Source organism: Acomys minous (genome assembly GCF_964271855.1).
Source record: "Acomys minous genome assembly, chromosome: 12".
In the NCBI taxonomy this organism is placed as follows: Eukaryota; Metazoa; Chordata; class Mammalia; order Rodentia; family Muridae; genus Acomys; species Acomys minous.
The window spans coordinates 89993203-90018111 of NC_140493.1; the positions used below are offsets into that span (position 1 = coordinate 89993203).

The 24909-nt window shown below is 55.3% G+C and overlaps 2 protein-coding genes across 4 annotated transcripts in view; both read left to right on the forward strand.

Moving 5' to 3' along the window:
* Positions 1–24909, forward strand: part of ARHGAP23 (Rho GTPase activating protein 23) — a 331343-nt gene that overhangs the window by 241904 nt on the left and 64530 nt on the right. The window lies entirely within an intron of this gene.
* MLLT6 (MLLT6, PHD finger containing) lies at positions 1696–24378 on the forward strand. 2 transcript variants are annotated; one of them, XM_084751098.1, is made up of 20 exons: positions 1696–2217; positions 3530–3609; positions 4122–4176; positions 4403–4512; positions 5532–5635; positions 5812–5905; positions 7861–8097; positions 8677–8775; positions 11353–11575; positions 12382–12993; positions 13539–13720; positions 13868–13976; positions 14903–14969; positions 15090–15235; positions 15854–16051; positions 16144–16232; positions 17216–17565; positions 17901–17991; positions 20258–20614; positions 21323–24378. In XM_084751098.1, exons 1-20 carry the CDS (start codon positions 2109–2111, stop codon positions 21362–21364), a joined length of 3354 nt encoding a protein of 1117 aa, XP_084607224.1. In that variant the 5' UTR covers positions 1696–2108; the 3' UTR covers positions 21365–24378. The 2 variants fall into 2 exon arrangements, with proteins under 2 accessions (XP_084607224.1, XP_084607225.1); XM_084751099.1 differs by having other exon boundaries at positions 1697–2217; positions 11353–11488.

Below are 24909 nucleotides of genomic sequence, written 5' to 3' on the forward strand. Positions count from 1 at the left end.
GTTCACAATCTTAGTTTAAAAAAAAAAAAAAAGTCCCAGCCGTCGACGTGTCCTGATTTTGACGTCGCAAGACACTACCGCAGGTCCACTTTTCTATCGAGACTCAAGTCTCTAAGTCCCGGCAGCCTCCAGGATTTCCAGGTTCCAAGACTGAGCAGAGTTGGGGGAATCCAGCCCAGAATTCAGCTTCACAGACCTCCCCTAAACTCTCGCCTCGCCAGGATTAAGGGAGTAAATCCCTGACGCCACAGACCAGGTCAAGGACAAGTTCTCCCCCGCCCGGTTCCCCCCTCCTGGGCGGGGATTCACCACCACCCCCCTTTGCCGGATGAAAGGTACTAAAGAGACGCGAAGGGGGGAGCTGCGGGCTCCGGCCCCTTGATGTTCCGGTTGAACAGGTGCTAGTGAAAAGGAGGCGGACCCGGCGGAAGAGTTGGCCAGGGGGGCAGTGCGCTGAAGGGGGAGCGGCCCCTCCACCCTCAATTCCCCAGCCCGCCTTCTCCTCTAGGATCCCCCTGCCCCTCCCCCCAGGAAGCGTCCCCGGCCTAGAGGTCTTTGAAGTGTGGATGAAGCCCCCAGGGCAGCCCTCTCCCCTCTGCCACCCAACCTCCCGCTGAGGGGGTATTTGACCTTTAGCCCCTGTGGGGCTCAGTCTCCCCTTTGCAAACAAAAAAAAAAGGGGGGGGGAATGTATCAGGTCTCGTCTTTTGGACCTATACCAATCTGGGGCCCCGGGAGGGGGGGGGAGTCTGGAGTTACCCTCCCCTGAACGAACCTCAGATCCAAATTCAGAGACTCTTTAATCCTTCGTAGTGCGGATGTGGGCGCTACTGTGTTTGTGTGCATGCCCAAAAGTCAAGCGTGAATCTGTTTGCAAAGCGCCTCCAAGGTAGCGATCTCTTAACTCGCGTTAAAATGTGAGAGGCACGCCTTGAAGCTGGAGGTGGAGTTAGGTCTTTGAGCGATCAGGCGGTGCTTGGATGACGGTGGGGTACCTCTGTGTACCCCCCTCCCCCCGTGCGTCAAGGTTTAAGAGGGAAGCTCCCGGAGGGCAGGAATAACTCTACTGGGGCGGCCCGCCGACGCTAAACATTCAACAAATATTTCTGCGGGGCGTGGTAAGTGCACGCCTTTACTCTAGCACTTGGGTGGCTGAGGCACAGGAAGTTCAAGGTCATCATTGGCTATACTGTGAGTTCGAGGCCAGCCAGAGCTACTGCCGATCCTGTCTCAAGCTAACAAAAACATTCTTGGTAAAAAATAAAAGTTGACACGTGACACTGTCTACCCTTCAGAGACAGTACCCACTAGTTGCCATCCAAAGAGACAACCCCGTCTTCCCCAAGAACAAGCACTTTGAGAGGGCTCACATCACTCCAGTCCCGCTTAGAGCCCCCTGGTTTTCAAGTACCCTAGATTTCCCTGGAGTTGACGATCACACTCAGAGAAGGGGGAAATCGGAGACCCAAAGTGTGACACCGAGGGCTGGCACAGGGAGGGCTCACGACTACCCACCTAGAGTCATAAAAGGGAAAAGAAAAGACGGAAAAAGCTGCACGGAGCGCACGAGCGAAAAGCTCCCTACCAAGCCAGGCTTTGTTCCCTGAACCTAAGACTTTACCCGGCGGCGGGCGGGCCGGGAGCGAGCGAGCGAGCGGAGGCGCGCGGCCATGGCTGCCGCGGCCGGGCAGGGGGGCCGGGGGGGCGGCGCGTGAGCGGGAGGCGCGGGGCGGGCGGGCGCCCGCGATGTGCCACTCGGCGCCTCCCCCGCCGGGCCCGGGTTGCACGGCGGCCGGGCGGCCCTGGTAGCGGGCGAGCGGCGCGGAAGGAGAGCGCGGCGCGCGAGTCTCATTGTTGGTGGGGGGGGGGGCCCGTCGGGGCATGAGGGCGAGAGCACGGCGGGGGGGGCGGCCAGACAGAGCGAGCGAGGAGGAGGAGGAGGAGGAGGACGCCGAGGAGGAGGAAGGAGGAGGCAAAGAAAAGAAGCGGCGGCAGCGGCGGAGGAGGGGGCGAGGAGGCGCGCGGCCCCCGCTCCCTCCCTCCCCCCCTGACCCCCGACCCACGCCGGCCGGCCCCCAGCCCCAGCCCCGGAGGGAGCTCATGGGAGTATGAAGGAGATGGTAGGAGGCTGCTGCGTATGTTCGGACGAGAGGGGCTGGGCCGAAAACCCGCTGGTCTACTGCGATGGGCACGCGTGCAGCGTGGCTGTCCACCAAGGTAAGGCGGTGGGGGGGGGACGGCCGGAGGGGGGGGAGCTGCGGGACCCCGGAGGCGGCGCACGCACTGGGTGCCCTCGGCCGCGCCCTCCAGAGCCCTCCCGGGGCGCGTGCCCCTCCCCCACCCACCTGAAGCGAAGGGCGGCGTGGGCTTCCCCCCCCCCCCCCGCAGCCGGGTCCTTCAGGACCGGGTCAGGCATTGTTTTCTTGCCTATTGTTCCAGTCCCGCGCCCCCCAACCCCAAGTTGGTGGAGTTTTGGGGAGAGTCCAGGGAGCTAGGAGTGAACTCCCTGAGCCCCGCACCGCCGGTGTCTGGGGCTGTCCCGGGAATGTTTACCTGCGATGTATCTCTCCCCCCCCCCCCCAACTCCCGCCTGGTTTATTTTGGTTCCCGCTCCCGGAGGAAGAGGTCAAGGGGGGGTCATCCCTCTTCGCTTCCGGATGCTGGGAGGAGCGGAATTGGGCAGGGAGGAGAAGGGTCCCACGGGAGAAGGGACTCCTGAAATCCTCCCGGGAAGAGCTGAGGCTGGGAGAGCGGTTGTACAGGGGGCAGGAATGGAGGAGAGGGAGGTTTGGAGTTTCCCCCAGCAGCACATGGTTCGGGAGTTAACTCCTTAAGGAATCTTGCCGAGGGCGCAGGCTGGCATCTCTGCCTGTCTGGCACAGGCAACCGGCCTCCCCCTCCCCCTTTTTCTTGAGACAACCCTTTAAGGTTGTGGTTGCGGGCTCTTCCCGCCCTCTCCTCCGGGTGCCTGCACCGCACCTGTCCTCAGTTTTGACTTTTGACCCGCACCTGTGTTGGAGGCAGAAGATGAGGTCCTTGGACCCCCGACTTCCATGTCTTATCCCTTACTGGCCCTTTAAGAAGTCCCCCCCCACCCCCCAGTAACAACAAAACGTGTTACGATCATGACTATTTCTTGTTATGATGCCTAGGGGACTGGTCAGGGCGGGGCGGCGGGGGGGGGGGGGCACGGGAGGGGACGGGACCGGGGAACAGGTCTAGAAAAAAAGGGGGTGTGGGGGATGAGGATGGAGGGTCTTTGGAAGTTTAAGGTCAAGGACTCTTGTCAGACTTTTTGCCCCTGTTTGGAATGCTTGGTTGTGTGTGATTGAAGGCTGGTTCTGTGCTGTTGGGACATTTCTTGTGGTCCTGTTTCATAGAGTGACCCCCGGGTTTGGGGAGCAGCCCCACCTACTGGACTGGTTTTAGTCTCTTCCTCACCCTCAGTTTTGGGTAGGTGGGTGGGTGGGGGCCCCTGGGAACCAGTGGTTGACAGCTGTGCTCAGTGACTCCCCTCCCCCACCCTTAGCTTGCTATGGCATCGTCCAGGTGCCCACCGGACCCTGGTTCTGCAGGAAGTGCGAATCTCAGGAGCGAGCAGCCAGGGTGGTGAGTTCCCACTCTATAGTTTTCCCCTCTCTTCCCGCGACACCTGAGCATCACCTCCGGGTTCTGAGCATCACCTCCAGGTTGAGATAGGGTTCCCTGGGGCTGGGGCAGGACTCGGCTTTGTCACTCAGGATTTCCTGTTTCCTGTTGCCTATCACCAGACCCATCTCTTCCCTCAGCTCATCACTCTGCTCTGACCCACCTCTGTCTTGGGGGCTTTGATTTTTTTTTTTTTTTTAATTTTGCCTGTATGTGTGCTTTTCTGTAACTTTTTTTATTATGGAAAGTTTTCAAGGCTACAGAAGTAGAGAGGCTACAGTAATGAACCCCAGGTCCTCCTTATTCTAGTCTTCCCTAGTTATGAGCTCATGGCCAAAACCCTCTCTTCCTTTTACACCCTCACCCCCCCCTTACCCAAGTCTTATGTCATCTATGGGCCTTTTGGATGATGAGCTCAGGGAGGGCCCAGCTCAGCAGATTCCCCCAACCCCCTGTCCTCCTTGCATTGGCAGAGGTGTGAGCTGTGCCCACACAAAGATGGGGCGTTGAAGAGGACTGACAATGGAGGTGAGGGGGGCCCTGAACACCTGCTGAGGTCAGCCAGCCCTGCCCCCACCCCCTCAGCAGGTGTGGGGTGGAGGCTGGCTTTCCCTGCTCCGGCTAGTACAGGAAGGCTGTGAAAGCAGGGCACAGTCTACCTGTGAAAGGAGGGCACAGTCTACCGCTTGGTGTTGGGGAGAGGCGGGGTCTTGGGCTTGCCACCCTGCTGAGGCCGTTCCACACACTGCCCCAGGCTGGGCCCACGTGGTGTGTGCTCTCTACATCCCCGAGGTGCAGTTCGCCAACGTACTCACCATGGAGCCCATCGTGCTGCAGTACGTGCCTCACGATCGCTTCAACAAGGTCAGCGGTCCCTTGCTAGGCCCTCCCTGGCCCACAGTCCCGGGGAGCCAGGACTGCTCAGGGAAGTCAGTCGGGAGGCGGGTGGCTACCTATACCACTGTGCACAGACAGGTGTGTGTGTGTGTGTGTGTGCCTGTGTTCTGTAACTGTAAGCTCCCTCAAAGTAGCACAGCCAGAGAGTAGCTTTTAGTTAAGTAGTGCGTTCCCGTAGGTCACCTTTTATTGAGTCTCTACTGCGTGCTTGCCGTTAATCAAGGCAGATGTGTAAAGAGGCTCTGCTCAGATGAAGGCCCTCCAGCGAGGCTGGCTAGGGTATAATTAGGTGGTCAGGGAAGGAGATGTCTAGGCTGAGACCTGGGGCATGAGGGAGAACTGATTTCTCAGGCTGGCTGGTCCCAGGGTCCATGAAAAAAAAAAAAAAAGAGACAGCACGCGCAGAGTCCAGCGAGTGGGGCAGTGGGGTACGTCAGGGAGCGAGGCTGATGTAAATGCTGGCCTCTCCAACCTCACCAAGGATTGTGCTGTTTAACGTAGCAGCTGGCTACCAGAGGATGTGGAGATTGAGTTTTCAGGGGCTGAGGAGATGACTTAATGCTTAGTCCAGGTTGCACCCACATGACAGCTCACAACCGTGTTTACGTCCGATTCCAGAGATTGAATCCAGTGCCCTCTTCTGGCCTCCGAGGGCACCAGGCACACAGTGCGGTACACACGTGTACATGTAGCCAAACACTCTCACATACAAAATCCAAACCAAAGCTTTAAGTTGAATACTCAGAGTCCATTTCCTCAGCCCCCACCAGCTGCATTTCAAGTGCTTGATGGCCCTGTGACTAGTTTTGGCTGGCTTAGCTTGTACAGGTTAGCGACCCTTTCTGTTCCTGCAGCAAAATCTGTGGGATAGCTCTGATCTGGGGTGGTGGGGGACAGGATGGAATTGAGGGGGAGGCCAGAGGATCCCCTTAGCAGGCAAGGTGGGGTTCCCTGGAGGAGGGGGTCAATTGTGCTGTGCCCCACAGACCTGTTACATCTGTGAGGAACAGGGCCGGGAGAGCAAAGCCGCCTCAGGAGCCTGCATGACCTGTAACCGCCACGGATGTCGCCAAGCTTTTCACGTCACCTGGTGAGATTCCTGTGCCCAGCTGCTGAGGTGTGAGGTGGCTACCGAGTGAGAGCACCCTAACTCCTGTGTTGTGAGAGACTCTGGTGGCACCCTGCTTGATCTTGGGTCCAGGAGGAAGGAGATGGGGGGGGCTGCTGTGGTTTGTGGGTACTCCTTTCTGACCTGAGTCTCCTCAGTGCCCAGATGGCAGGCCTGCTGTGTGAGGAGGAAGTGCTGGAGGTTGACAATGTCAAGTACTGCGGCTACTGCAAATACCACTTCAGCAAGATGGTGAGTCCCGCCCGCCAGTCAGGGCACGTGGGCTATGGGCCCTTGCCTGTACACGGTGCTGGGACTTAGGCCCCATCCCCCAGTTCCTGCCTTTCAGGAGCTCTGCCTGTGACAGGGAATGAGTTGCAACCAGAGGTGCAAATCGGAACTGAACCAAGCAGTCCAGGCTAGGAGACAGACACCCTCCCCCACACGCACACACCACCTGTCAGTCTGGGAATCTTTGAGCCAGGTAGAATTAGAAGGACAAGTAGCATAACAGCTCCCTACTGGGGGAGTGTCTTTGCCACATCCATGACATGTCTTGACCTCATGTGGCTCCCCCTCAGCCCCAAGTGTGTTTGCATGTACCCCGTTTCACAGATGGGTAAATGAAGGTTTCCCAGGCTTATCATGGAGCTCATCTCCCAGCTGGGCTGGTGGGTGGGATTCAGAGCAGTTTCAGCAGAAGGCCTCTGAGGACCCGGCGCTGCCGGCGGTGGACATAACCCTAAGATGAGAAGGAGCCTGTGTCGGTGGCAGGAGGGGAGGGCATTAGGTGGGGCCAGGCATGTCACAAGTTTGAGGCAGGGAGATGAGAGCTTCGGCCCAAGGCTATCACGGCCGAACAGACTCGAAGGTTCTGGATGTATCTGCAGAGGTAAGCTGCAGCCAGGCCTCCGCCCTAGGCCACAGTCTGGAGCACTCCTAAGCCGGGGAGTAACCCGATCAGATTTGTGTTACAGGCAGATTACCCTGGCATCAACCACAGAGCTGGGTTGAGAGACAGCTGCAAGGGTGGGGGTGGGTGGAGGGTCACGGCTGGATGCTGGAGTCCCTCGCTTAGAGGTGGATCATCCACGCGTGAGAGGGTGGTCGAGAAGTGGACAGCGAATGTGAGATAAGATCCAGGTCGTAGCTAGTCACGGAGTGGGGAGAGGGGCTACCCAGGGGTGTTTGGAAAGGGGCAGCTGGCCTCTGAGGTGAGGCCATCTTGGTTTGTGGCTGTTGCCTGGTGTGTTGATTAACAGTCTCCCTTCCCGTCCCTTTCCAGCAGTGTCCAGGTTTGCTCATAAGTTACACGGTTGCCATGCTTTCAGAGTTTGCTGGCGACTTAGGACAAGGTCAGGACTTCTGTTGCCTTTGCAGGTGGCACCAGGTAGAGACGTTCAGATTTGGAGGGCGTCCCTAGGCAGGAGGCCAGGGCAGATGGAGGGTGCAGGGCTGACCCTGCCTCTCTGTGGGTGTCCAGAGTAGACTGGGCCCAGGTGTGAAAGAGCCCTGGGAGGAAAGATCTGGAGCTTGAATTAGGAGCAGAGTCCAAGCTGGTGAGGCCTGAAATTAATCCTAGGCGTTTGCAGTTGCGGGGTAGTTGGTGAGCTTAGAGTGCAGCTGTGAGCCGGGGCTGGGGGAAGCCAGCAGACCAGGCACATGGGGAGAGAGAGCAAGCCCAGGGAGGAAGTTTGGTGTTGGTTGCCCTAGTTTGGGGCAGCAGGTCTTCTGTACAGAGCTAAAGTGGGGGACAGAGGGGAAGCAGAACCAAGGGAGGAGGATGTGATGGTTAGAGAGAAATGGGGTCCCAGGGAGCAGAGGCTTCCTGGGTGTCCTCTGCGTATCCTTGTTCTAAGGGAAGAAGATGGAAGCGGGCTGGGGTGCAGTCTGGCTGAGACTGCCAGGAGAGCACTGTGGGGTGGCAGAGTGAGGGACGGCAGGCCCAGGTCCACCTCCAACCCTGCTGCCCCTTGTTGGGGGCCGAAGCTGGTCTACACCTCTTCTCAGCCTCTGTGGTTGGATCTGTACGTTGGTTAAGACATCCAGGAAGCTAGGATATCTAGGGTGACCAGAGTGTCATGGGAAACACAGGTGACTTGCAGCAGCAGCAGAGGAGCTAGCACTGGGAACAGGCGACCTTCAGGAGCCTTCCCTAAGCTAGTGAAAGGAAGGGTTGGCAGTCCCTCTCAATCTCTTTCCCACAGAAGACATCCCGACACTCCAGTGGGGGAGGAGGAGGAACAGGAGGAGGAGGAGGAGGAGGCGGCAGTGGCAGCGGTGGAGCAGGCGGCTGCAGCAGCGGTACCGGTGGCGGAGGTGGCACAGGGGGAGGTGGCAGCAGCGGCAGCAACAGCTTCCTTACTGGCAGGAGAAGCCGGTCAGCCTCACCGTCCACCCAGCAGGAGAAGCACCCTGCCCACCATGAGAAGGGCCAGAAGAAGGTGAAGGGCTGGGCTCGCTCGCTCTCTCACACACACACCTTTTTTCAGAGACTACCACCTAGGCCTAGGCCTTCCTCTGAGGCCACTGAGGTTGGAGAAAACTAAAGAACAGCTACAGCTGGAAGCTCAGGGATCGGACCTGGGTTCTGTGTCTGTGTCTTCTGTTCCCCTCGTGACATGACAGTGTCCCCAACCTCCCAGTTTGTGGCCCTGCGTGTTTACACACATCTCGTCTGTCCCCTGCCCCAGCCCATGGAGTACCCACTTTTGTTCAGTGTGCGTTCCAGGAGGGACACCCTTGTGAGTGCCTGCTCATGTCGTGTGTGTGGCGCTCTGTCACTGGCACGATAATGGGACAGGCTATTTTTAGCAGGAGGGAGGATGGGGGGGGAGGGGCTCTTGGCTCTCAGAGGATCTTGCCTGAGCCACTCCTGTCCAGCTGGAGTCTAGATCCCTCTGTAGCGGGAGAGGGTTCACTGAGCCCCACTCCTAAGAGAGGTTCAGTTCGCCACACCCACTAGTCATGGTTAACCTCACACAACCCCTGGGTCAACATCTGGTCACCTTTCCCTCCCCTAGAGTCGAAAGGACAAAGAACGCCTTAAACAGAAGCACAAGAAGCGGCCTGAGTCCCCCGCCAGCACCCTCACCTCGCCTGTGGTTCCCACTGCTGATAAGGTACCTCTGCTTAACGGTCAGGACCCAGGGTGTGCTGGTCTGGGGGTGAGTAAGCACGAAGTGTGAAGGTTTACGGGGGGGTAGGGGGGGACACTTTGGTATCTTCTCACCGCTCATGGTTAATGTCACCTCTGCTACCTCCACCCAGTTGAAAGCCCTGACCCATCTTAAGGGTGAGGTGGGGTGCCTCCCCGCCTGCCAACAGGCAGAGAGAGGCTCAGCATCGGCCCTCAGGCTTGTTACCCACATTCTGGGGCTCAGTCCTGCAGGCCTGGCGAAGAGCTCCTGCCACTGAGCTCCTTCCACCAGGAGGTCTTCTAGATCCCGTCGTGCCCTGTGGAGCTGGGGGATGGGGCCAGGCTGACATTCATCCCACCCTCCTCTTTAGAAATGTGTAGTGTCTGAATGAGCGGCTGGGCCGGTGCTAGGTCAGTGAGTGCTAATCCAAGCCAGAGCAGACCCTGTGAGTCCCCTGAGGGGCTGGAGGAAGCACCCCCTCCTGTCCCATTACTGCTAGACACCTCCGCTCCCTAACAAGGTTGGCAGGGCACTGGGCATCTTAGCGGGAGGCTCAGGTATCAGGTTTCCAGGGTGATGTTGCTGTGGCAACTGCCCCAGTAACTAACACACACTCACACTCTCTCTCTCTCTCTCTCTCTCTCTCTCTCTCTCTCTCTCTCTCTCACTCACTCACACACACACTTTCTCCTCTCTCTCTCTCTCTCTCTCTCTCTCTCTCTCTCCTGCTTTGCTTCCCTGGGCTCACCTGGGAAAGCTGGTCTGACCTTTCCTGGAGCTTATAGGCAGGCAGAAAGACCTGGGAGGCCCCCTACCAACTGGGTAACCTTTGGAGGACTGTGCTGTAGAGTTTTGCCTGTCCCCCCCCCCCCACCCCAACACCCATCCCAACATTTAAGCTCCCCTTCCCCCAGCTCCTCTCTTCCATGGCTTTCTGATCCACATCTGGCTCCCTTCAGAACTCCAGCTGCTGAAAAGAACAAAGGAAGACAGAGACTAGGGCTCCACCCAGGGAGGGGAGCAGCACAGGGTGCCTCTCACTTCCCCCTCATTTGTTCTTGAGCGCAATTTGAATACCTGGTATTCACCCAAGAGAAAATCCTCTCTCCCTGCTGCTTGAGGCACAAATACATAAAGGCCAGACTGTCTTCAGATCCAGGGAAGAGAAGGGACAAACGGGAGGGCATAGTTTATTTCTCAAAATAGCCCAGCAGTAGATACCTTACCATTTCCACTTAGTAAGTGAAACAGAGACACAGAAGGTACATAATTTGTCCAAAAGTAAATGGTGAAGTTTTGAACCAAAGTAGTCCGGCTTGAAGGGCTGTGGTTGTTTTTTTTTTTTTAAGATTTATTTATTTGAGCCAGGTGTGGTGGTGCACGCCTTTAATCCCAGCACTCGGAAGGCAGAGGTAGGTGAGTTGCTGTAAGTTCGAGGCCAGCCTGGTCTACAAAGCGAGTCCAGGACAACCAAGGCTTACACAAAGAAACCATGTCTTTAAAAAAATTTATTTATCTATTTATTATTTTATGTGCATCAGTGGCTTGCCTGTATATGTGTCTATGTGAGGATTTCAGTTGGAACTGAAAGTTACAGGCCGGTGTGAGCTGCCATACGGGTACTGGGAATTGAACCCAGGTCCTCTGGAAGAACAACCAGCGCTCCTAACTGCTGAGCCATCTCTCCACCTGCTGCTGTACAAGTCAGACTTGTGGACTGACACTCTTCACTGTCTGGCATGGAGCTGCTTTGACCCTGAGTAGACCTCTAATGATGATGCAGCCAAGCTAGGTCTAGTGCTGTGAGGAGGGCAGAACCGTTTAGGCTCACAGCTGCTGCCTTCCCTCAGTACTTTCCAACACCCTGCCCTCCCGGACATGGGACAGTTTACTTCCCTTCAGGGCAGCATGGCAGTTCCTGACACACACAGGCACTATTCCCAGTGTCATGAGACTAAGACCAAAGGAGTCATTGGCCTAGGTGTGTAGGGGAGGCTTCCTGGAGTAGGGACTTCCTAGTTGCATGTTGGAGGAGCAGAGGCTGCAGGCCCAGGTGTCTACTTAGAGCTTGCAGGGAATGGTCAGAGATGGGCCAGAGCAGGAGCCCAAGACCAGCACCAGCCTTTAGGTCAGAGGTGTTTATGCATGAGCCTTGGATGAATAGGCCAGTGCAGATTGTGGACTGGTCTCTCTGATGACAGACCTTTCTAGCTGGCCATGGTGGTGCACACCTTTAATCCCAGCACGTTGGAGTCAGAGGCAGGTGGAGCTCTGAGAGTTCAAGGCCAGCCTAGACTATAAAGAAAGTCCAGGACAGCCAGGGGTCTATGTAGCAGAGAAACTCTGTCTCAAAAAAACCAAAAATAAATAAAATAAAATAAGATAAAATAAAGACAGAGGCCTTGGGTTCAGGGCATTCCCTAGAATTCCACAGCTACCTCCCCATTTCCTTGTTTTAGAGCGTCCGATGGGCCTCCCAGTTGAGCCCAGGCCCTGGGCCTTCGCACTTGCTCCCCAGTCAGGCTGAGCTGGTCTGTTCCTCCTTTGTCTCTCCCTTAGGTCTCCTCAGCTACTACTTCCTCCCACCATGAGGCCAGCACTCAGGAGCCGGCTGAGAGCACCAGGGACTCAAAGGGGAAAAAGTCTTCCAGCCATAGCCTGAGTCATAAGGGGAAGAAACTGAGCAGTGGGAAAGGTGTGAGCAGTTTTACCTCCGCCTCCTCCTCTTCTTCCTCCTCTTCCTCTTCCTCCTCTTCCTCTGGGGGCCCTTTTCAGCCTGCAGGTGAGTATGGGTGTCCTGGAGGAGGCTGGGAGCCTCTAGCGCTGTGCTGTGGTGGCAGGGGTGTTCGCCTGCTGGCTGCATACACCTCTCATGTGTTTTTACCAGCTGATGTGGGTTAACAAGGCTGGGAATCCCCCAGCGCCTCATTTCTCAGCTGGGTTCTCCACCCTTTCCCCTTTTCTTTCTTTTTTTTTTTTTCCCCTGTAATTTTATTTATGTATATGGGTGCTTTGTCTGCATGCCAAAAGAGGGCGTCAGAGCCTGTTACAGTATTGGATCCCATTATAGGTGGTTGTGGGCCACCAATTGGGTGCTGGGAATTGAACTTAGGTTCCCCATGAGAGCAGTCAGTGCTCTGAACTGTTGAGCCATCTCTTCAGCCCCCAGTCAGTCCCTCTGAAACCAGAGCTCCCCTTTCCTTACAGGGTCCACCCCTGTAACCCCACAGTAGTGTCCCCCACCATTTGGAAGCACCAGTATTAATTCCAGACAGAGAGGCCTGCAGTCGCAGCATTTGGGAGCTTCAGGATTGCCCGAATTTGAGGGCAACCTGTGCTAAGGCACGAGAGCCTGTCCCCAGTCAGTCAGTCCTGGCATAACAGCAATTTGTTCAGTTTCCTCAAGAGTGGGAGTGGCTTTCCTCCTGTTTGTTTTTTTGTTTTTGTTTTTGTTTTTTTCCAGCAGGGACTATCATCCTAGGACAGAGGCAAGTAGAGCTGGCTGGGACTTCATTTTCTAGCTAGGCTCTCCCTTATGCTGGTGGGGGAGGGGCAGTGGTCCACAGCAGTCCCCCCCCTCCTCTGCAGGCTCGTCTCTGCAGAGCGCTCCTGACTTCCCGGCATTCCCCAAGCTGGAGCAGCCTGAGGACGACAAGTACTCCAAGCCTGCGGCCCCCACTCCGCCAGCCCCTCCCTCACCCACGGTCCCTGAGCCACCAAAGGCTGACCTCTTCGAACAGAAGGTGGTCTTCTCTGGCTTTGGGCCTATCATGCGCTTCTCCACCACCACCTCCAGTTCTAGCCGAGCCCGAGCCCCCTCACCTGGAGACTATAAGTCTCCCCATGTTTCAGGGGCTGGGGCCTCAGCAGGCACCCATAAGCGGATGCCTGCACTGAGTGCCACTCTTGGACCTGCTGAGGAGGCGCCTGAGACGGGCCTGAAGGAGAAGAAGCACAAAGCCAGCAAGCGGAGCCGACATGGGCCAGGCCGGCCCAAGGGTAGCCGAGGCAAGGAGGGTGCCACAGGCCCGACCGCCTCCCTCCCTGCAGCTCAGTTGGCTGGCTTTACTGCCACTGCTGCCTCACCCTTCTCCGGGGGTTCCCTGGTCAGCTCCGGCCTGGGGGGCCTGGCCTCCCGAACCTTTGGGCCTTCAGGAAGCTTGCCCAGCTTGAGCCTGGAGTCCCCTCTTCTGGGGGCAGGTTAGTGACCCCAGTAGACAGAGAACATCTCAGTATCCGGCCAGTCCTGTGAGGGGTTGGGCAAAAACAAGAGTTGGGGGTAATGTAGTTAGGTGGAAACTCTCCAGAGACAGAATGGAGGTGGCCACTACCCTAAAATGTTCCCTTAAACACCAGCAGGACTTACAAGTAAGAAAAGCTAATGGGGCTGGGGAGATGGCTCAGCAGTTAAGAGCACTGACTGTTCTTCCAGAGGCTATGAGTTCAATTCCCAGCAACCACATGGTGACTCACAACCATCTATAATGAGATCTGATGCCCTCCTCTGGCCTGCAGGTGTACATGCAGGCAGAGCACTGTATACATGATAATAAATAAATCTCCCCCCTCCCCCTCCCAAAAAAAAGCTAAGAACTTCCCAGACTAAGTTAAGGCAGGGTAGTAGACTGTATGGCCAGAGCCCCAGGCATGCTGTGTTCCTGAAGGGAGGCTGCCTTCAGCACTTAGAGGATCCTGGGGTGCAAGGTGACCATAGGCCTTCTTCCTCTGTGTCTTTGTACCTTTAGGCATCTATACCAGTAATAAAGACCCCATCTCGCATGGTGGAGGGATGCTGCGGGCTGTCTGCAGCACCCCACTCTCTTCCAGCCTGCTGGGGCCCCCAGGGACCTCAGCCTTGCCTCGCCTCAGCCGGTCCCCGTTCACCAGCACCCTCCCACCCTCCTCTGCTTCCATCTCCACCACTCAGGTGAGACCCTGTTCTGGATCCTTCCCAGACAGGTTGGAGACAGAACTCCCTCGGTGGTCCCCTCTTGTTCCGTACCCCACAGTAGGACAACTGTATTCATTTGTGCTGCATCTGAGTATGAGCGCTAGTGTCTGTTCCTCCCAACAGGTGTTTTCTCTGGCTGGCTCTACCTTCAGCCTCCCTTCTTCCCACATCTTTGGAACCCCCATGGGCACTGTTAACCCCCTCCTCAACCAAGCCGAGAGCAGCCACACAGGTATGCTGGCCCCTGCTCCTGCCCCTATCTTCTGAAGGATGAGGCTGTAGAAAGCATGGAAGTCCCCTCCTTCTGGCCTGGCAGTTGCCTATGCTTCCTAAACAAGTTTACTTCACATTCCTACAAAGGGTCACCTTACAGGAAAACCAGTGCAGGGTCAGGCATGGCAGTGCCACTCCACCATGCAGAAAAGACAGGACTTGCTCAAAGCCAGTTCAGACAATCAGGTGCCAGCCAGTTGTAGTGGGATCGCAGAGGTCCTGCCAGCTGGGCTTTCTGCTCTCCTATTTAGGAGTTAAGGAGGTGGGAGGCAAGCCCCCCCCCCCCCTTCCTAGAGCCTACCCAGCACCCCCTCCCCAAGCTGGTCTGTCAGCCTGGGGGCGGGGCTTAGCTGCAGGCTGACAGCTCTGGTAAGCTTTCAAAGACAGCAAGTTGACTTCAGTTTCAGGACTCTGGTGGGATCTTTGAGTTTTCTGTAAGCTGGGTTCTGTGGCCAGCAGTTTCCTCATTTGAGTTTATGACTGTAAAAAGTCAAACAAAGCTCATTATGATAATGCAATGATTGAGGGTTTGCTTTGTGCTTGCTGAACCCTCCAGCTGAAACACTTCCCTTTTATGACCCTATTTTCATCTTCATAATAATCACTGTTGAGAGCCTGGTTGCCAGCGCTAGGTCACACAGCCAGGGTCAGGTTCAGTTGACCCAGGTGTGTCTTGGCCTCAGGTTCTGTAACTGGAAGATCTGGAAGCCGGGCAACAGGAAGCCCGTAGAAAGGGGGAGAGAGCTTTCCTGAGGTGAGGGTGCTCTCCTGAGGTGAAGGGTCAGTTTTGCGGTCTGAGGAGCAGCAGGGACTTGACAGGGAGGGCCCTGAAGCAGATGGTGCCCCCTTCCCCCCTGACCCTTGCCAATCCCTTCTCCTTCCAAGAGCCAGACCTAGAAGACTGCAGCTTCCGGTGTCACGGGACCTCCCCCCAGGAGAGCCTCTCTTCCATGTGAGGGAGGGTGCACCTTGGAGGAGGGAGGAGTGGGTGTGGACTGGGACCTTCTGTGGGAGTGGGTGGGGCTGGAATTGGTGCTGGGTGAGCCTGAGCCAGTTTCTTCTCTGGATCCAGGTCTCCCATTAGCAGTCTCCCTGCACTCTTCGACCAGACAGCATCAGCAGCCTGTGGGGGCAGCCAGTTAGACGCCACGGCCCCAGGGACGACGAACATGGAGCAGCTGCTGGAGAAGCAGGGCGATGGAGAGGCTGGCGTCAACAGTGAGCAGGGGTGCACAGGGGAGAGGCTGGCGTCAACAGTGAGCAGGGGTGCACAGGGGAGAGGCTGGCGTCAACAGTGAGCAGGGGTGCACAGGGGAGAGGCTGGCGTCAACAGTGAGCAGGGGTGCACAGGGGAGAGGCTGGTGTCAACAGTGAGCAGGGTGCATAGGGGTGCAGCCTGGCCCAGCTGTCCCTTCCTGTTCCCCAGGGCCTCAAGCCTCTTTACTAGCCTTGCCTAAGTGGTGCGCTGAGCACTCTGTTCTCAAGGCCTCCTGGCACAGATTCTTTTTTGGTTTTTCGAGACAAGGTTTCTCTGTGTAGCCCTGGCTGGCCTCAAACTCAGAGCAATTCACCTGCCTCTGTCTCCTGAGTGCACCACCATGCCTGGCTCTGGCACAGATCTTGACCAAACCCCCGTTACACCCACCCCTCTCCATCTCTTTGGAGTGTCAGGCCCTTGCACCAGCCTCAAACTTCTGTATCTCAGACCCACCTTACCGCTAATAGGAGCAGCCTCCCCAAGGAGATCTGGGTTGCCTTTTCCCTCCAGACCCTGCCCCTCCCGCTGCCCCCTCCCCTTGATGGATGGTGCGCTAACGCAGGCTCTTCCTTCTGAAGTTGTGGAGATGCTGAAGGCCCTGCACGCGCTGCAGAAGGAAAACCAGCGGCTGCAGGAGCAAATCCTGAGCCTGACAGCCAAGAAGGAGCGACTACAGATACTCAACGTGCAGCTGTCTGTACCCTTCCCCGCCCTGCCTGCTGCCCTGCCGGCTGCCAATGGCCCTATCCCGGGGCCCTATGGGCTGCTTCCTCAAGGTGAGGGGATCCAGTCCTGGCTGGGGTGAAGAATTCCTGCCTGGTGGCTTGAACTGGCCCCACTGCAGCAGCTCCTGTGTCCCCTCACTTAGCCGGCAGCAGTGACTCCTTGAGCACCAGCAAGAGTCCTCCAGGGAAGAACAGCCTTGGCCTGGACAATTCCTTGTCCACGTCTTCCGAGGTGGGCACTGCGCAGAGGAACAGGGAGGGAGGCGGGACAGGAGCAGGCCCTTCCGGTCTAGTTACTACCCAGGAGCTGTTGTAGGCTGGCCAGTGAGGAAGGGATTATTGCCTGGAGAATTGATTATCATATTTGCTATTTTAGAAGAGTAATTTACACAGCACTGACAAAGCAGTTGGTGAATAAAATCGACTTGGTCCTCCTGAAGGTGGGCTGAACCCAAGAAAACAGGAGTGTTGAGAAGTACTTGTAAAGGGCTTATTACAGTGCATCATACGAACTAACGCCTGTGTAATTGGTGGCGGTCAGAATAGCACTTGGTTACATTGTGGTTATTATTGGGATCAAACCGGGCGCTCCCTTCTTCTCTGCCACTTACTGTTACTTAGGGCAGTCGTAATCATAAATAACACTAGTTGCGGGCTTGAAACTTTAAAAAAAAGCACGAGTTTCTTTAGTCTCCACGGTGACCTTGTGGAACGGATATTACTGTCACCCGTAGTTTATGCATTCATAAACTGAAGCCGAGAGGTTGAACCCCAGGGCTACCCAAGCCATTGAGTTGTGGGCATGGGATATGAACCCGAGCCTCTCACTCCAGTGAGAGTTCTGTGCTCTTGGCTGCAGAGTTCCTGAACTGTTAAAGGCAGTGCCTTTAGCCATAAAGTGGAAATAACAGGGTAGTACAGGTCAAGTGCTAACCCTAGACCTCCTGGCTCTCTTGAACAATCACCGCCATTACCACTGTTTGTTATTAAGCCTGAGGAACAAAGGGTGTTGGGCCGCCGGAAGTGGTCAGTAAACGTGATCCATGAAGACTGCAGATCTTTAGCTTTTATCCCTGGGCCTTGCTGTTTCTCTGGAGTGTCTGCAGGCTTAGGGAGCTTTGCTGTGGGAGAATGCTGGTGGCTACTGGGCTGGGGGCCAGAAAGGACCCGCTGGCCCTCTGCCCTCTGACCGGTCCCTTCCCCCTCCCTCCTCAGGACCCACACTCAGGCTGCCCGAGCCGCAGCAGCTCATCGCTCTCCTTCCACAGCACGCCCCCGCCGCTGCCCCTGCTCCAGCAGAGCCCTGCCTCTCTGCCCTTGGCCCTGCCTGGGGCCTCTGCCCCGCTTCCACCTCAGCCACAGAATGGGCTGGGCCGGGCCCCCGGAGCAGCGGGGCTGGGGACCATGCCCATGGCCGAGGGGCTGTTGGGTGGGCTGGCGGGCAGCGGGAGTCTGCCCCTCAATGGGCTTCTGGGGGGGTTGAATGGGGCTGCTGCTCCCAACCCTGCGGGCTTGAGCCAGGCTGGCGGAGCATCCGCGCTTCAACTGCCCGGTTGTCTCAACAGGTGAGGGGAAACTCAACCCTTGGGAAGGGGATGGGAAGGTGGAGCTGGGGGGGGATTTCCCCCTCCAACACCCCTTGTTCCCCCCAAAGAAAAAAATGCCTCTGGCCCTATAGGATTTATAGTCTTGGCAGTCCGTTGACTTTAGGAGCTCCCCATAATGTCAGCCCTGGGTGTATCTGGAAAAGAGTAGTCCAGGGGACAAGATCTTCAACCATGTCCCTACTGTAGGTCTTCCAGACAGGACATTCTTCTGCCTGGGCCTGAGGGAGTCTGGGAGGCTCCTTGGTTCAGGGTACACTTCTCTGCACCTCCTCATCTGTGTTCTCTTGCCTCAGCCTGACGGAGCAGCAGAGACACCTCCTTCAACAGCAGGAGCAGCAGCTGCAGCAGCTCCAACAGCTCCTGGCCTCTCCACAGCTGACCCCCGTGAGTGTCCCCTCCCTGTCACCCACTGCCCTGCTCTACCCAAATTGCCTACCTCCAAGAACTCGGCCACCCAGGGCGTGTCTCCAAGCTGGTAGATCGAATCTGTGGGGCCTGCAGGCTGTAAGAGGATTGTTTTCAGAGCCTCCTGAGCATTGGGTAAAGGCTGCTGTGAGGCGGTGAGTCTGGAGGTGGCAGGAGACGGTGTCTGAGCAGGTGATGTTCTCTCAGCTGGCATCTCAGGTCTGTCTCCATGTTGTGCTCTTCCGTTCTCTAGAGAAGGGTGGTTCCATCTATGAGAATGAGAGACTGAGGCAGGGTGTGGCACAGTGTGCGTGGGTCCTTGTATGCATTTCCAGCAAGGCAAACAAACAGTGGTTGCTTGGTATGGTGTGTGCTGTACTACAGTAATCCAAGCATTTTGGAAACTGAGGCTGGAGGATGGCTGTGAGCTCAAGGCCAGCCTGGGCTACATAATGAGTTTCAGATTACCCAAGACTACAGAGTAAGACCCCTGTCTTAAAGAAACAATAAAACAACCCCCCCTCCAAATAGCAAAAAGGCCATTAAGATGGCTTTCCACTTAAGTGAAGGGCCTTCCCTGCTGTCCAGCTTAATGCACTAAATAAGTAAATGTAACTTCATTCATTCATTCATTTATTATTTGTTTTGTTGTTGTTAGTTTTTTGTTTTCTTTATTTGGAGACAGGGTTTCTCTGTGTGGCCCTGGCTGTCCAGGAACTGACTCTAAACGAGGCTGGCCTCGCACTCAGAGATCCTCTTACCTCTGCCTCTCAAGTGCTGGGATTAAAGGTGTGCACCACCATTGCCCAGCCAAATCAATGTAATTTCAAAACATGTTATTCAACAAGAAAAACAATTTAATTGATTACTATATGGGAATAAAAATAGGCACAAGGTTTTCTTTTTTGTTTTAAACATTTATTTATTATGTATACAGTGCTCTATCTGCATGTACACCTGCAGGCCAGAAGAGGGCATCAGATCACATTCTAGATGGTTGTGAGCCACCATGTGGTTGCTGAGAGTTGAACTCAGGACCTCTGGAGGAGCAGTCAGTGCCCTTAACCTCTGAGCCATCTCTCCAGCCCTTTTTTAAATTTTTTTGAGACAGGATTTCTCTATGCAGCCCTGGCTGTTCTGGACTCACTTTGTAGGCCAGGCTGGCCTTAAATTCACAATGATACGCCTGCCTCTGCCTCCCAAGTGCTGGGATTAAAGGCGTACGCCACCACGCCCGGCTCAAGTTTTTTATTTTTATTTTTGATCTCCTGAGTTGTTTTATTTTTATTTCATGTGTATGTACACTACAGAGTGTAGTGCCCACAGAGTCCAGAAGAGGGCACTATACCCCGTGGAACTGGAGTTACAGACTGTTGAAAGTTTTGGCCAGGTCCTCTTGGAAGAACAGCCAATGAGCCATCTCTCTTGCCCATAAACCAGTTTTCTTCTTCTTCTTGGAGGGGGGGATTGTTTTGGTTTTTTTTTTGAGGCTGTATCTCACTAGCCTTGATTGTTCTTGAACTCACAGAGATCCTCCTGCCTCTCTCTGCTTTTGCCTCTTGAATGCCAACAAACCAATTCGTTTGCTTGTTTGTTTTTAATTTTTCCAAGACAGGACTTCTTTTTTCTTTTTCTTTTCTTTGTTAATATTTTTCTTTTCTTTTTTCTATTTTTCTTTATTATTATTATTAATTTTTTTTTTGGAGACAAGGTTTCTCTGTGTAGCCTTGGCTGTCCTGGACTGGCTTTGTAGACCAGGCTGGCCTTGAATTCACAATGATCCGCCTGCCTCTGCCTCTCGAGTGCTGGGATTAAAGGTGTGTGCCACTGCGCCTGGCTTGCTACTTATTTTTTAAAAATCTCTTAAACCAGTTTTTGGAAGGAAGGAAAATGGGGGTCAGGGGAATGCTTGGCGATTGCTGTCCCAGTTCAGTGATTTTTATCTGGAGTGGCATTGTGGTTGTCTTAGGGACTGAGGACCTGGTACAGTGGGCAGGGCCAGAAGTGTTTACAATCTGCCCTGGCCCAGGTACTCAGCTGACTGATGCTTCTCTCTGTGTGTAGTCCTTCTCTTGTCTGGGTGGAAGACGGAGGCCCAGAGTGCAGAGGTAGAGACAGAACCTTGGTTGTCTCCCTGTCATGGCCTTATGGTTCTAGTGTGAGGGGCCCGGGTCTGGCCAGGCAGGCAGTCCTGGGGAGAGACAGCAGGGGCCCCCTGCCAACGCGCAGTGTGTCCTCCTCACAGGAGCACCAGACTGTGGTCTACCAGATGATCCAGCAGATCCAGCAGAAACGGGAGCTGCAGCGGCTGCAGATGGCTGGGGGCTCCCAGCTGCCCGTGGCCAGTCTGCTGGCTGGGAGCTCCACCCCGCTGCTGTCCGCTGGCACCCCTGGCCTGCTGCCCACAGCATCAGCCCCACCCCTGCTGCCTGCTGGAGCCCTGGTGGCTCCTTCACTAGGCAGCAATACAAGTCTCATGGCTGCAGCAGCTGCGGCCGCAGCAGTGGCGGCAGCAGGTGGACCTCCAGTCCTCACTGCCCAGACCAACCCCTTCCTCAGCCTGCCTGGGGCAGATGCCAGTGGGAGTGGCCCCAAAGGAGCGGTGAGTAAGGGGCCTGGGCCTTCCCGTGTTCCTATGGGACAAGGGAGGACAAGGAGTTACAGCTGCATCATCTGAGCAAGAGGCAGCTGTAAACTCTAGGGCAGCCAGGTACCCTGCTCCAGACAGCAGGACCTCAGCTCCCATTGGGAGTTCTCTTCAGAGGGAAGAAGGCCACTGTGCAGGTACCAGTAATAAAGGGACCACTTAGAAAACAGCCTTCCAGCCTCGTGAGATGGCTCAGTCTGTTTTCAAAAACAAAAAAAAGGTTGCCACTGAGCCCAACGACCTGAGTTTGATTTAAGAGACACAGAAGGAGAGAACTGATTCCAGAAAACTGTCCTCTGCTGCCCACACATGCATGCATACACACGTAATAAAGGAATATTTAAATTTCCTTTTTAAAAGAAAACCGCTTTCTTTTAAATTAGGAGGAGAAATTAGAAAATAACATTTCTGTTGACAATTTTAGAAAAAGATGACACTTCAGGTGGGCCTTTCTTCCTTGGAGGGCTAGCCTGAACCCAAAAAGTCAGTTTCGGGCACAACAGCTGGTTGCTTCCTCACTTCACACACCGTGCTCTAGGCTGAGGCCTGGCCGGCTTCTACTCCACTCCTTCAGGAGCCTTTTCCCTCCTTGGGAGCCGGTCCTGGCTGGGGGTCAGGGCTAGATGCCTCCCACACTCAAAGCCCACCTTCTTGTCTTTGCAGGCTGCTGACAAAGGAGCCTCAGCCAGCCAGGAAAAAGGCTAACTCTACTCAGCCCCTCCTGATCCCCTACATGGCGTGAGGGTCCTTGCCTGGAGTGGGCACCTGGGCCCAGACTCTGGAGAGCCAGGCCCAGAGCCTGTGCTGATTCCAGGGAGTATGTGCCGGGAGTTCCGGGTGCTGAGGACAGAGACTGGAGGGGACCCCTTCCACCTGGCCCGTTCCCTCACCACACTGGCTGCTTCAGGAGAGAGGATCAGGGAGGACAGGCTCCAAGCCTGCCTAGGAGCCCCCTCCTCTGCAGATGCCTAGGGGCCCCCAAAGAGCAAAGTAGGTCATAGCATAAGAAGTGGAGGATTGGTCGGACCTACCACATAACCCAGTCAGCACTTGAATGGGGAAGGTGAATGAGGGGGCCCCTGGGCCTGTCCCTGTGTGGAGATTCCTTATGGAAAAAGGGCTGGTCCCACTTGACCTTCGGTTCCTTCCCAGCAGAAGGGATCCATCCCTTTGACTGTTTCTCATCAACCCTCCCCACTGAGGGTCACAAGCTGAGCTTGGAAAAGCCTACAGATGTGGGGGGCTGAGGAAAGGCAGGATAGCACCTCTTAGGGCCTCGTGATGGGGCTGGGCGGGAGGGGGGAGTCCCTTGCTACCCTTGGTGTCCTGCCTCTTTTTGCACTATTGGCTTGAGGAGTGCCGAGGGTGGGGAGAGGGAGCTGCCTGACTCCACAGAGCGCGAGAGAGAGTGTGAGTGTGCGTGTGCCTGTGTGTGTTGGATGGTCAGTCTGTCTAACTTGTCTGTCTGTCACTTCTTCCTCTGGACCCCGGAGCAGCAAAGGGTAAGGACAGGAGCAGTGGCCGGAACCAGAGCAGGAGCTCCTGGCTCTTGTCCCCTCTACCCTGTCACCAGCTCTGGTCCTTTTCCAGGGCATGAGTGGTTAACTTTTTAAAAAACAGTACTCCAGTATTGGAGGATTCTTGGGGTGCTGGGGCTCTGAGTCAGGGTAATCTCCTGCCTCCCCTTCCCTGGACCCCACTTCATCTCAGGGTCCCTGCAGGGTCCCCTCCCCCACTGGCAGTTTGATCTTCCCTGGCACAAGAGATGGGGGGGGGGGGGTAAAGTGCCACTTCTTTTAGCAAAAGTCTCCCTCTCAGAAGTAGCCAGCCTGTCTCTTGAATCCTACTTTCACCAGCTAGTAGAGCCACTTAAGCTAATGACTGTCCCCTTAACCCATCAGCTAGTTTCCAGGGTGTAGTAATAGGTGGCAGAGTTCGTCTGTTGAATGGGACATGGGAGGCAGCCACGGAAACCTGTGTCTCTTTCTCAGTTGCACTGGCTGGGACTGAAAGTCAGTCCAGTCTCCCTGATGCTCGTGTCTCTGCATGTGTGCATTTTGGTGTGTTTCTGTTTGGGTTTTGTTGTTGGGGCTTTTCGTTGCTTTTTCCCCCCCAAAATAAAAGATGTGTATATTTTTGGCAATGACAGAAACATAGTGCAGATATATTTTTGCCTGTGCTGCTCAACTTTTTTTTTTCCTGATCTGGGAAATAATCTTCCTGTTGGTAAGACTGTAAAGATGTCAGGTCTGGCTGGGAACCTTCGGAGGCACGTGGAATGGTTTTGGGGGTCAGTTGTTCAGTTGTAATCTCTCAGAAATGCTCGTTTTTCTAACTGCTTAATGTCAGAAAGACATCATCTTCATCTTTTCAGCTCTTTAACCCCTTGTCTACAAGCCAGATTCTTAGACGAATCCCTGATCCAGGCTCACACCCTTGCCCCAGCCACATTCAGAACCGAGTAGCCTCCGTCGCGTCTGGAAAGTCTGTCTCTTGTGGAGCAGGAGCTCTCAGTGCCCTGGGCCCGATGCTCCTTGGCCCCAGTCACTCTGATCTCTGGAACTCTGGTCTCAACTTTTTTGAGCTCTTTTTCCTACTTTGGGCCAGGATGCCCTTAGCAGGTAGTCAGGTTAGATTTGCTGAGAGCTTTAGGCCATGTGTGGATTGGTGCTGCTCCTTTTTTGAGGGTGTGTGAATTTTTCCAGGCAGCTTTCTCTGTGTGGTCTTGACTGTCCTAGAACTCGAGGTTGGCCTCGAACTCAGATCCTAGAGGAGGGCTGCTGGCGGTGGTGCTCTTTGTACTGAGACATGAGGGAAGTTGTGCCACTTCTGGTGCAGCCCTCACGGGGAGAACTGTGGCACCCTTGAAAGGAAACAGGATACTGCAGAATGGCTCTCATGACCTCAGATCCTCCAGCCTTGGTCAGTCCGTCCTTTTCTTTCTTTTTTCTTTTTTTGATTATGTAGCCCTGGCTGTCCTGGAACTTGCTATGTAGACCAGGCTGGCCTCAAGCTCACAAGAGATCCACCTGCCTCTGCTTCTGCCTCCCGAGTGTTGGGATTAAAGGCATGTGCCACTAAGTTTGGCTTTAGTCCATTTTTTGGTAAAGAGCTTGGTAGAGGGAGGGAAAGGCTGCAGGTTTGGGGCCATCTCTGTCTGGGAGGAGGAGGATGTGGTTTGCAGAGCGGAAGTGGAGTCTGAGACTGCATGAGTGGATCTTAATGTCACCACCTTCAGAGGAGAGCAAGTAATGCACACTGAGCCTGTGCCCACCAAGTGGGGGTCATGGCTCCTGGATGTCAGAGCTAGAAGGGACTGTATTTAGGGGTCATTGGAGCTGGCTTTACAGGTGACTGCTCTAAACCCAGGAGGCACAGGCACTCAGTGACAGCAGCGATGAGCCTCAGTCCCCAGCCTGTTACTCCTGCCCCACTGCCTAGCCTTTTAGCTGCAGCTGGTTGGCTGGCTGTCCCTCTGTGTGTGTGTGTGTGTGTGTGTGTGTGTGTGTGTGTGTGTGGTGTGTGGTGTGTGGTTGTGAGTGTAGGGTTGTGACCGTGGTGAGAAGGTATCTATGTAGCACTGACTGTCTTAGCTCTGAGCTGACGAATCCTCTCCATAGACAATGACACTTTAAGGGTTGCCTTTAAAAAATAAAAATAAAAAGTTGTATCTCCCATCCCCTCTTCCTCATCCCAGCTTGTGGGTTTCCCTCTTAGGCTCCTCGGTCTACTGCTGTCCCTAGGTAGCCTGATCTTTAGGCTGGTGACCTCTTCCTTCCCTTTCCCGTGTTGAGACCCATGGAGTGCACACCCTAGACTCCCAGGAAAGGCCTAGACAAATGAGGGGAGCCCAAGGAAAGGCTAACATTCGCATTTCCCTTTCCCAACCTGGAAATGCTGACAGGGTTTCGAAGACACAGGCTCCCCTGCTAGTTCCCAGCATCATTAGGAGCACAGTGGGCAAAAGGGGAAAGCCAGCCGCTGGTTCCTAAGGGAGAGGTGTCCAATAGGAAGGAGGTAGCTTCACCCAGACCCTGGAGGAAGGCGGGGCCAGGGAGCTCCCCCTGCTCCCTCCTGGGTTATAGGTGTGTCTACTTCCCACCAGACCACCTTGTCTTGACCTACTGAGGACTTGGGGGCTGAGGGCTGCCCTCATTCTCCTGTGTTCACGTTCTCCAGCCCCGCGTGGGACTGAAGACCCGAACTCTGGCTCCCTTGCTTACATCCCAGCCTGTTTCCATGTAGCAGAC